At 27.9% G+C, this 13,818-nt stretch overlaps 2 protein-coding genes across 2 annotated transcripts; both read left to right on the top strand.

The window, feature by feature from the left end:
- The first annotated feature begins 6,523 nt into the window (after positions 1-6,523).
- On the top strand, positions 6,524-7,318 carry LOC143193699 (transcription factor sox-3-like). The gene has a single exon (XM_076400013.1). It carries the CDS (start codon positions 6,524-6,526, stop codon positions 7,316-7,318), a length of 795 nt encoding a protein of 264 aa, XP_076256128.1.
- A 5,696-nt stretch (positions 7,319-13,014) lies between these two features.
- Positions 13,015-13,818, top strand: LOC143193700 (transcription factor sox-3-like). The gene has a single exon (XM_076400014.1). The coding sequence runs from the start codon at positions 13,015-13,017 to the stop codon at positions 13,816-13,818; it is 804 nt and encodes a 267-aa protein (XP_076256129.1).

Here is a 13,818-nt window from a genome sequence, read left to right on the forward strand (position 1 = left end):
AGAGGAATGTAGCATCACTTTTATACCGTGTGCTTGTGGAATTCAATATTTTTGTTTCAATGTTTATTCTATTTGTAGTTTAATATTCTGGTCTTGCTTCCTTTTATTCTACTTTTCGTTACACGAACTGAACTGAATTAACAGGAAGTAAAATATCAAGGAGCAATATGTTAATTGAGGATGGAAAATAAGAAAAAATAAATATATGAAGAGGAATGTAGACGAAGTTTCATTAATATAACTAAACGAATTTTATTATTCGGTCATTATTCTGTCGGTTACTATGATGTCACTCATGGTTACCAATTGTGACATACGGTATAGAAATGAATAAATCCAATAATAATATCCAATCCAAAATCCAAGAATAAATTTATATCTGATTTCTATTAAAAATAACCTACCTTTAAATTATTATCGTATCTTACATGCGTTCTAACAAATTCTTCACATTCCCTTTCTTTTCCTGCTAACATGGGTACTAAATATTGACTATAAATATATGGTTTATTATTTTTATGTCTAAATGTGAATATTGTTGTTTATATTAATATTTTATATTATTATTTTTATATCGTTATTTTTTATTAAATTTATATTTGATACAAGATTTTTTTAGAAATATTCTTTGTAGTCGTATGTACCAGACTAGACTGCTTAATATATTTAATATCTCAAGATTGATAGTATTATGGCTTGTTCTATATTAACAAGACTTTATGTGAAACTCCAATTAAGCGTCATAAAGCTTGTTTATTCCTGCTGGGAGAAGAATCCTGAATGCTCTCTACTGTTTTCACCCTTTTGATTTTCAGAGGCATTGAATTATAACAGTTTACAATATTGAAAAAGTGTAGAAAATATAAAATGCCTCATATATCTTTACACCTAGAATTAGTGGATACTTTCTTCGATAAACTGACAGTTTATTTTATCAAGTTCATTTATTTATTTCCCTTTAAAAATTTTATTATGGGAATTTTAGAACTGTTGACTAAAATTTTAAAAATATGGAATGCTTTTTTAGCTGAATAACTTTGATTTTTGTCTATATAATTAATAACGCAAATTGTTATTAGGAAGCTTTATTTCTCGATAGTTATTATAATATTTAGCTGACTACCTTTATATATACCTCGATAGTCTGAAATGATTAGCATACAGCTGTACAGCAATTTTAGTTCTGTTAGTTTACAAAAATGAGATTTTTAAATACAAAATTGTAACATTTTATTTATTTTAGTTAATTTAGTTTCCCTTTACACATTCTATTAGAAAAAACCAAGAAGGTTTTAAAATAATCGATTATAATTATTTTTTAGCTCACTACCTTTTGTTACGACTTGATAATAAAAAATGTAAATTATTAGAACAATAATTTAAAATTTCATTGATCTGCCCTGGAACGAATGGATTGTTTTTATTGCCGCACTTGTTCAGTATGGCTTCACTTACAACATCAGCAATTTTATTTAAGAAATCTAGATAAAATCGAACTGAAGCTTGACCACAAATTAATCAATATTTTATTTCGCTTTCTTTGGGTAATTTGTCGTTTGAATATCCGAACGCTATGATAAAACTGCACTATAAAGTCGAATGAGGTATTTTAGTATCGTAATAAGTCATCCGTCTATCGAAGACCAACCAACCCATGGCGTGACTCCATCGCCAGGTATAAAACAGCGCTAGACAGTTTGGCGTCCAGACAAAAAAAAAGAAGAGATAAAATTTATGACCGTGGAAGCTTGGTATCTGTCCAATTTGATGGATCGGTCATAAAGTAATAAAACCACTTGATACTCTCACCTGACACTACAATGCGTTTCCTTTTAAATTGTTGCATTCCTTAATGACATGTAACAATACTCGGTATATACCTTTAACAAACATCTTCTATGATGATGTGACGTGATGCAAAATTTGATTTTATTCAGTAGTGGAATGGTAAACATTGAGGGGGCCAGGTGTTTGGTAATATTTCTGCACTTGTACCGATTTTAAAATATTGTTCTGAGAATACACTGGTGATTTACAAATTAGACTCATTAAATAATATAATATGTAATATATTCAATTTATACTTAATAGTGATCGCCCTGTCATCGAAGATCAATCTCAATTTATAAATTGAATCATGTTTCTGTCATTAAAGACTAAGAAGGATTAGTGAGAAATTATATGATAATAATACTAAAACTTCTTTTGGCAACATTTTCAATACAAGATCAGAAATATTTGATTAATTACACTAACAAATGTCTGTATATAAAAATGCATACAAACTATCTCATCTAACCATTTTTAAACTGCTTTTAATTACACTTAATTAATTTCCACTAAGTTTTAATAATCAACAATGTATTAATAAGTTTAAATTTCTACTGAACATTATAACAAAAGAACCATGAGTCAGATTATTTTTAGAACTGGTACAACTTCAGGAAATGATATGTAATTTATATGATTTCATTCATTTTTATGCCATAATTATTAACATGGAATTTTAAATGAAGTTATATATATTTCTATATATTAACTCAAACAATAATGAATACAGTTGGGTACTTTAATTTCTACGATATAAAAATTATATTAAAGTAAGTATTTAGGAATCTTAAATAGACTATTGCCTTCTTAAAAGTTAGGTTTATAAAGTAAATAACTAAAATAATTGATAATAAGTTCAAAGAATAAATTGTCATATAGCTACATATTTTGTTCCATTAGGCGTTAATCACAACATCTTAATTTTTATCAGTGGTTTAAAATATTTACCAAAGTACTGTTAATAATTCATAATTTCTGTCACATGTGTTCCATATTGTTAAATTTTGTCGTTAGTTTTATATTATCTACATATTTTCATTACATAGTTTATGTATTAAAAAAATTTGCATATATAGCTTAAGATATTTATAGCTTTTATAAATATTTTTCAACTAAAATTATAAAGTTTTATTAAAAAATTTAATAAAAAATCAAGCTTATTTGATAAAATAATGAATTCTTTAATTACAGTTTCAAATAAGATTGCATCGTTCTTTACTTATTTATTCCATGTTCAATTAATCGTAGAACTACGTTTTGAGTGCGTTGGATTACTAGCTGGTTTAATGTTTTAGACTTCCGACTAACCAATACAGTTGCTTGACTTTAAGCCTAATATGCTCTATTTTTTGTCTAGTATGATGTTTTCAATTCAGCCTACCATCGAGAAGTATTTCAAGGTATTTAGCTGATTTTGCTTCAATTGATTTTGACATCCGTTAAACGATATAATTAGATTTTTATCATTTTGTCGCAACGCAAAATTAACATGGACAGATTTGGAGATATTAAGCTGTATTTACCGGTCTCTAGTCCATTTGTAGATCTTGTTCACCGCTACTTCTACTTTTTATACAGCCTTAGATAGAGATACGTCTTTTGCCGTGATGACTTGTGTCATCAATTGTGTCCTATATTCTAATTGGCCTAATTTACATTTTTTGGTCTGAAATTCTGAAAAAATGTTACTTTAGCACTATCATTTTGTACACATCGAGCAAACGATAACAAAAAAATTTTTATTAAAATAGTCAAGTTATAAATAAGAACAATATTTTACAGACACCATTAAAGTAATACCAATTCCAAAAATCCCTAAACTCTAATAAATTTACTTCATAGTATTACTTATTTTGACTGTAAACAAATAGTTAAATAGCATTTTCTAATTGCTAAACGCCGTTTTCCAAAAAAAAAAGTTAAAATTAAAATGAAAAAATCTTAAATATCAGAATTTATAGATATACTATTTTATATTATACTTACATTATATATGTAGATTGCCGGAAAAATTAGTAATTTAACCCATATTTCAAAACATATCTGAAAACAAAAAGTCTTTTTACAGTAAATGCCGAAATTGTTAAAATTCTACAAAAGCCCCAGTATATTATATTAATTTTCGTATAAACGTATTAAATGTGATCTAAAACAATCCGTAACATCAAATAAATTCTTAAATCATAAAAATTTAAACCAGTTATTACCCAGCGTGTCTGTTCCATTGTTACAGGGTTGTAACATTCTTCTTCTTGTTATTCGCTTAATTATATAGCGGAACACCTTTCACGTTCAGAACGTGCTATATTTTTCTCGATGAATCTTTCTCTAGATCCGAAAATATTTACAATAGTTTCATCTTGATAAATGCAACCGTAAATACTATTTGTTAATGTTGATAAGCTATCTTTAATAGGTTGGTTCTCTAATGATTTAAGAACTATTTAAACGAAACCAAAGTGTACTGATTAAGATAAATAACCACCTGGTCGCCAATTATCCAACAAATATCGGGTTGGATAGATGTTGTTGGGTATTTCCTTCGAAATATTTTAGTAAACATGTTTATTTTCATATTGTCTTAAGAACGAAGCGACGTTACTACGAAATTTTGATGTTTTATTTACATAAACTGATAATGGTATTACTCAATATTGTAAAGCTTGTTATTCTAGTTCATGTTCGCACTAAACAAAACAACAAAGCGTGGTTTGACATAAATATATAGTAAATCCTCTGGATGCCTGGACGATACATTTTCTTAGAGATTTATAACATTTAATAAAATGTATTTTTATATAATAAATTTAATTGGTAGCTTCTGTATCTTTGTAGCTGTAAATACTTAATGCTGTTTTATTTTTATACAAATTTGGCCCTATAAATGAGTTATATTGAAGAGCTATAAATGAAGTGAAACGATCTACACAACTTGTCAATAATTTAGATTTATGTTATTTCGGCGGCACTCTTTTTATATTAAATATAACATCAAATGGTATCCCCCTTAATAGGATTTGAATGCCCATATTTTAGATTAAAACTCAAGGCTCAATACACTTTTATCTGAAATAATAGTAAAATATTAGAATGTATAAACTAAACACACAAACAGAAACATAATCATATAGTGGTTTACTCTAAAAATTTTATACTTGACAGGATATGCGTTATAAGTCATTGTATATATAAAAACTATATTTTAAAAATTTCTTATATAGGTATTAGTGGTGAAATATATTTGGATACGTATAAAAATTATTATTGAAGATGTAGCGGCAGAAAGGATATTCGATAAAAAAACTCTCCTGTTTACACATTAAATAAAATTTTATTAATCCAATTTCAAAATAGTTATTTCTTGTTCGCTGAACAGCTGGGATGGATTGGCAGAATGGCAGTAATAAAAAAAATAATAATTTCAAATCTTCTGGGATCCAATAAGTATTATCAAATAATATATTCCTTCTCAATGACAGCAAAGCTCGATTAAAATTCTCCGGTCATATGAATAATTCCATGATCATTGGAAAGCAAATTTGTGGTAGGGTGAAATTATTTTTGATCGAATACACTAATTTATGCTTTCATAAATAATTATCATGTTCGCATATTAAGAGAAAATAAAAAAAAATTATATAATTATATTAAAGGCACTGACAGAGATCAACATCGAGGTGGATGCCACTTATCCAAGGAATACCCTGATGGATTTGAGTCATTGGGTATTTTTATTAAAATATATTGACATATTAAAAAACAAGTCTATTTTAATAATGTCTTCCAGATAAATCGGCGTTCTTATAATATATATATATATATATATACGTATATATGTATATATATATATATATATATATATATATATATATTTATTTATTTATTTATTTATTTATTTATTTATTTATTTATTTAAATATAGAATTGAAAAATGTATAGAGATATATTAATTGATAATATGCAATAATATATCCTTACATGTAAGATTATTTTATTATGTTCTGTCATTACATATTATGTAGTATATTATAATTGGTTTATAATTACTTTATATCACGCTCTTATAACTTTAAACATTATTTTAATTGTTCCCCTTTTCATACCAATCAAATATTGATGGTCAATATTATTTTATACCTTTCCTATAATGTAATTATATATAGTACATATATATATATATATATATATATATATATATATATATATATATATGTATATATATATATATATATATATATATATATATATATATATATATATATATATATATATATATATATATATATATATATATATATATATATATATATATATATATATATATGTATGTATATATATATATATATATATATATACAACTTTAATTTATTTAAATATAGAATTGAAATATGTTTTGAGATATATTATTTTATTATTTTCCGTCATTTCATATTATTAAAATTGGTTTATAATTACTTTATATCACGCTCTTATAACTTTATTTATTATTTTAATTGCTCCCCTTTTTGGGGATTATATCGTTTTATAACACCAATTAAATATTGATGGTCAATTGGTCAATATTATTTTATACCTTTCCTATAATCTAATTATATATAGTGCCTGGATAAGAGTTTAGCATTCAGTATTAGTTGGGATGGTAAAGTAGTGAGTGGTATTAAGTGTTCTAGTGAATTTTAGTAAATTGTTATCCATGGAATCGAACTGCGAACGAGTTAGTGCCTATAATAGGCCTCCTTATTCGAGTGGCCCGATAAACTCTTCGATGGGTTCTCTGGGTCAAGTATCTGTGCACCAGCTCTCTCAGAATATTTATTACCAGGCACAGAATCTGGTCCCAAATTTAGAGCGTGTTAAGAGACCGCTAAATGCGTTCATGATTTGGTCCAAGGGACAACGAAGGAAGATCTTACAGATATATCCGCAGATGCACAATTCGGAAGTATCGAAGTTGCTCGGCGCCGAGTGGAGAAGATTAAGTGACTTAGAAAAGGGGCCATATCTGCAGGAGGCAGAACGATTGCGGCAGGTACATTTGACGGAAAATTTCAAGTATAAATACAAACCGAGAAGACAAAAACCAACATATCTTGGACAAGAGAATTATCAACCAGGAACTCCGAGTTTGTTGCCAGAGAGTGATGCTGGTAGAGTGGCGGCTTCGGCCGTTCAACACTCTTCTAACATGATACACTTTCCCAGCGTTTTTTATCAGCAATACTGCGATGAAAATTACTCTCGATATAACATGAACCAGATACCGTTAAATAAAAGTTTACCGCAGAAATATCAAAACGTTGGTTTACAACAGGCCGGCACCTCACACGGCATGATTCCGTCAAATTCGTCAGGACATAACACAGAACCTGAAGAAGACTGGATTAGTTCGTCAGCTGACGTCACATTAAAGCAGGATTTAGATATAAATGAAATGATTAGGATATATTTACCTGTCGGCAGATTGCAATCTATAGACATTCCGTTCTAACGGAACCGCTGATGCCCGTAACGCATACGTGAGTGTCACTGCTTGCTGCTGTAAAATTGACACATACTTTGCAATATGGCAGACCTCTTGGATACAAACAGATATCGCAGTATTCGTTCATGTAGCTGTTTAACTTGACACCGAATGAATACTGCTGTATATCACTTGTACCTTGAAACAACAAATATGTTATTGTTCATTTACGTTTTTGCAACAATATGATAAAAATTTGTGTTTAATTTTATGTTTCATTTGTATATAATTTTATCCTCTAACAAGGATATTAAGAAGAAAATTTCATTAACATTCAACACTATAATGTTGTAATGTATTTAATCGTTAATCTATTTGTCAATTTGTTTAAATATTAGCGGCGTTCTTCAAATTGTAGGTAAGAGTAAGCAAATCATCACATGCGGAGAGTAAATCTCCCTTAAAACTTATTATGATACTGCCAGTAAATTCAATTCTTTTCATACCACTGCTAAGTTTATTGTTAATTGTACAGTGTTTTACATTTTTAACAGATGTATAGGGAGTATTAATATATTAAACACATAAGTTTTGTAAACGTTGTTTTATTTTCTTCCATTGCTTGGCTCCGTCGCCAGGAATCCATGAACAAATGCAGTAAATTATGTTTCAATAAACAATTATCATTTTCATATATAAAAACATTAAATATAACCATCCTCGTTAATTTAAGTTGTTTGAATTATATTTAAGAACAATTTAAATTGAGATCAAATACGCGGCTTAATATAAATATCGGTCTGGTTGATAGTTATCCAACAAATATCGTAAATATAAAGGAAACTATAAAGGTAAAATAGAGAATTATGGAAGTGTAATTTCGTCTTTATGTTTTAGTAATAGACAAAATGCAAACCAAATATAAAAATTTATAATGCATTAATGGTTGTTTAGTGTAGTCTAGTTTGTTTGGGTGTAATTGAACATTTTAAAATTTATACTTATAATAATATCTCATGCGTATTCTAATAAGATGTCGACAGGAATCCATGAACGAATGCAATAAATTATGATTCAATAAACAATTATCATTTTCGTATATTAAAAAATATATAAAAAAATTCAAAGATCAAATACACGTCCTAATATAAATATCGATCGGGTTGCCAGTTATCCAACAAATATTGTGTTGGATAGGGGTCATAGTGTATTTTCAACGAAACATACTAGTAAACATGTGAGAAAAGATATATTTATATATATATATATATATATATATATATATATATATATACAACTTTAATTTATTTAAATATAGAATTGAAATATGTTTTGAGATATATTATTTTATTATTTTCCGTCATTTCATATTATTAAAATTGGTTTATAATTACTTTATATCACGCTCTTATAACTTTATTTATTATTTTAATTGCTCCCCTTTTTGGGGATTATATCGTTTTATAACACCAATTAAATATTGATGGTCAATTGGTCAATATTATTTTATACCTTTCCTATAATCTAATTATATATAGTGCCTGGATAAGAGTTTAGCATTCAGTATTAGTTGGGATGGTAAAGTAGTGAGTGGTATTAAGTGTTCTAGTGAATTTTAGTAAATTGTTATCCATGGAATCGAACTGCGAACGAGTTAGTGCCTATAATAGGCCTCCTTATTCGAGTGGCCCGATAAACTCTTCGATGGGTTCTCTGGGTCAAGTATCTGTGCACCAGCTCTCTCAGAATATTTATTACCAGGCACAGAATCTGGTCCCAAATTTAGAGCGTGTTAAGAGACCGCTAAATGCGTTCATGATTTGGTCCAAGGGACAACGAAGGAAGATCTTACAGATATATCCGCAGATGCACAATTCGGAAGTATCGAAGTTGCTCGGCGCCGAGTGGAGAAGATTAAGTGACTTAGAAAAGGGGCCATATCTGCAGGAGGCAGAACGATTGCGGCAGGTACATTTGACGAAAAATTTCAAGTATAAATACAAACCGAGAAGACAAAAACCAACATATCTTGGACAAGAGAATTATCAACCAGGAACTCCGAGTTTGTTGCCAGAGAGTGATGCTGGTAGAGTGGCGGCTTCGGCCGTTCAACACTCTTCTAACATGATACACTTTCCCAGCGGTTTTTATCAGCAATACTGCGATGAAAATTACTCTCGATATAACATGAACGAGATAGCGTTAAATAAAAGTTTACCGCAGAAATATCAAAACGTTGGTTTACAACAGGCCGGCACCTCACACGGCATGATTCCGTCAAATTCGTCAGGACATAACACAGAACCTGAAGAAGACTGGATTAGTTCGTCAGCTGACGTCACATTAAAGCAGGATTTAGATATAAATGAAATGATTAGGATATATTTACCTGTCGGCAGATTGCAATCTATAGACTTTCCGTTCTAACAGAAATGCTGATGCCCGTAACGCATACGTGAGTGTCACTGCTTGCAGCTGTAAAATTGACACATACTTTGCAATATGGCAGACCTCTTGGATGCAAACAGATATCGCAGTATTCGTTCATGTAGCTGTTTAACTTAACACCGAATGAATACTGCTGTATATCACTTGTACCTTGAAACAACAAATATGTTATTGTTCATTTACGTTTTTGCAACAATATGATAAAAATTTGTGTTTAATTTTATGTTTCATTTGTATATAATTTTATCCTCTAACAAGGATATTAAGAAGAAAATTCCATTAACATTCAACACTATAATGTTGTAATGTATTTAATCGTTAATCTATTTGTCAATTTGTTTAAATATTAGCGGCGTTCTTCAAATTGTAGGTAAGAGTAAGCAAATCATCACATGCGGAGAGTAAATCTCCCTTAAATCTTATTATGATACTGCCAGTAAATTCAATTCTTTTCATACCACTGCTAAGTTTATTGTTAATTGTACAGTGTTTTACATTTTTAACAGATGTATAGGGAGTATTAATATATTAAACACATAAGTTTTGTAAACGTTGTTTTATTTTCTTCCATTGCTTGGCTCCGTCGCCAGGAATCCATGAACAAATGCAGTAAATTATGTTTCAATAAACAATTATCATTTTCATATATAAAAACATTAAATATAACCATCCTCGTTAATTTAAGTTGTTTGAATTATATTTAAGAACAATTTAAATTGAGATCAAATACGCGGCTTAATATAAATATCGGTCTGGTTGCCAGTTAGCCAACAAATATCGTAAATATAAAGGAAACTATAAAGGAAAAATAGAGAATTATGGAAGTGTAATTTCGTTTTTATGTCTTAGTAGTGGACAAAATGCAAACCAAATATAAAATTTTATAATGCATTAATAGTTGTTTAGTGTAGTCTAGTTTGTTTGTGTGTAATTGAACATTTTAAAATTTATACTTATAATAATATCCCATACGTATTCTAATAAGATATCGCAAGGAATCCATGAACGAAAGCAATAAATTATGTTTCAATCATCAATTTTTATTTTCGTATACTAAAAAATATATAAAAACATTAAATGTAATCATCCTCGTTAAATAAAGCTTTTTGGATTATATTTAAGAACAATTTAAATTAAGATCAAATACACGGCTTAATATAAATATCGATCTAGTTGCCAGTTATCCAACAAATATTGTGTTGGATAGGGGTCATAATGTATTTTCAACGAAACTAAATTCTAGATACAGGTGCGCGTAAACCATTTTACAATGTTTAGTACACATGTATATATAAATATACGAACTTTTATTCTTTGAAACTTGTACAAAACAATTTTTGTTGGTTTACTTTATAGACCTAAGTTTTATTTTATATTATACCTGATATAAAATGTGCACCGCCAAAATAGAATAAATAATAATTATTGATAAATTCTGGAGTAGCTTTAACTTTGTTTATAACCCATTAATATAACCTACTTATATTAAATGAAAGAGTGTAAAAATAAACCACAAATAAACGTTCACAAGTATAATAATTTAAAAGACATATATCTATTTCAAAATTCTTTGTGGATCTTTTGTTATAAATATTGGAGAAAAATTTTCTCCCAAGGGTACAGAGAAATCTTTTTGTACCTTCTGTTTTTATCAAAAAAAGAATAGCAATATAATTTACAAAGCACGTAGTCTGGAATAATGAATATGTTTGGGTGTGTGTAATTGAGCATTTTAAAATTTATAATCATAATAATTTCTCATGCGTATTCTAATAAGATGTCGTTAGGAATCCATGAACGAATGCAGTAAATTATGTTTCAATAAACAATTATCATTTTCGTATATTAAAAAATATATAAAAACATTAAATGTAATCATCCTCGTTAATTGAAGCTGTTTGGATTATATTTAAATATAGAATTGAAATATGCTTCGAGATATATTATTTTATTATGTTCTGTCATATCATATTATATATTATATTATAATTGGTTTATAATTACTTTATATCACGCTCTTATAACTTTAAACATTATTTTAATTGCTCCCCTTTTCATACCAATCAAATATTGATGGTCAATATTAATTTATACCTTTCCTATAATGTAATTATATATAGTACATATATATATATATATATATATATATATATATATATATATATATATATATATATATATATATATATATGTATATGTATATATATATATATATATATATATATATATATATATATATATATATACATATATATACAAATTTAATTTATTTAAATATAGAATTGAAATATGTTTTGAGATATATTATTTTATTATGTTCTGTCATTTCATATTATATATTATATTATAATTGGTTTATAATTACTTTATATCACGCTCTTATAACTTTAAACATTATTTTAATTGCTCCCCTTTTCATACCAATCAAATATTGATGGTCAATATTATTTTATACCTTTCCTATAATGTAATTATATATAGTACACACACATGTATATATATATATATATATATATATATATATATATATATATATATATATATATATATATGTATATACATATATATATATATATATATATATATATATATATATATATATATATATATACAACTTTAATTTATTTAAATATAGAATTGAAATATGTTTTGAGATATATTATTTTATTATTTTCTGTCATTTCATATTATTAAAATTGGTTTATAATTACTTTATATCACGCTCTTATAACTTTATTTATTATTTTAATTGCTCCCCTTTTTGGGGATTATATCGTTTTATAACACCAATCAAATATTGATGGTCAATATTATTTTATACATTTCCTATAATGTAATTATATACAGTACACAAATATATATATATATATATATATATATGTATATATATATATATATATATATATATATATATATATATATATATATATATATATATATATATACAACTTTAATTTATTTAAATATAGAATTGAAATATGTTTTGAGATATATTATTTTATTATTTTCTGTCATTTCATATTATTAAAATTGGTTTATAATTACTTTATATCACGCTCTTATAACTTTATTTATTATTTTAATTGCTCCCCTTTTTGGGGATTATATCGTTTTATAACACCAATCAAATATTGATGGTCAATATTATTTTATACCTTTCTTATAATGTAATTATATATAGTGCCTGGATAAGAGTTTAGCATTCAGTATTAGTTGGGATGGTAAAGTAGTGAGTGGTATTAAGTGTTCTAGTGAATTTTAGTAAACTGTTATCTATGGAATCGAACTGCGAAGGAATTAGTGCCAATAATAGGCCTCCTTATACCGATGCCCCGATTAACTTTTCGATGGGTTCTCTTAGTCAAGCACCTATGCAACAGCTGTCTCAAAATAATTATGACCAGGCACAGAATCTGGTCCCTAATTACCCAAATTTAGAGCGAGTTAAGAGACCGCTAAATGCGTTCATGATTTGGTCCAAGGGACAACGAAGGAAGATCTTACAGATATATCCGCAGATGCACAATTCGGAAGTATCGAAGTTGCTCGGCGCCGAGTGGAGAAGATTAAGTGACTTAGAAAAGGGGCCATATCTGCAGGAGGCAGAACGATTGCGGCAGGTACATTTGACGAAAAATTTCAAGTATAAATACAAACCGAGAAGACAAAAACCAACATATCTTGGACAAGAGAATTATCAACCAGGAACTCCGAGTTTGTTGCCAGAGAGTGATGCTGGTAGAGTGGCGGCTTCGGCCGTTCAACACTCTTCTAACATGATACACTTTCCCAGCGGTTTTTATCAGCAATACTGCGATGAAAATTACTCTCGATATAACATGAACCAGATACCGTTAAATAAAAGTTTACCGCAGAAATATCAAAACGTTGGTTTACAACAGGCCGGCACCTCACACGGCATGATTCCGTCAAATTCGTCAGGACATAACACAGAACCTGAAGAAGACTGGATTAGTTCGTCAGCTGACGTCACATTAAAGCAGGATTTAGATATAAATGAAATGATTAGGATATATTTACCTGTCGGCAGATTGCAATCTATAGACATTCCGTTCTAA

This window comes from Rhynchophorus ferrugineus, unplaced genomic scaffold (genome assembly GCF_030347505.1).
Source record: "Rhynchophorus ferrugineus isolate W39M unplaced genomic scaffold, kcgeb_rfMv2 rfM3, whole genome shotgun sequence".
NCBI classification, from domain to species: domain Eukaryota; kingdom Metazoa; phylum Arthropoda; class Insecta; order Coleoptera; family Curculionidae; genus Rhynchophorus; species Rhynchophorus ferrugineus.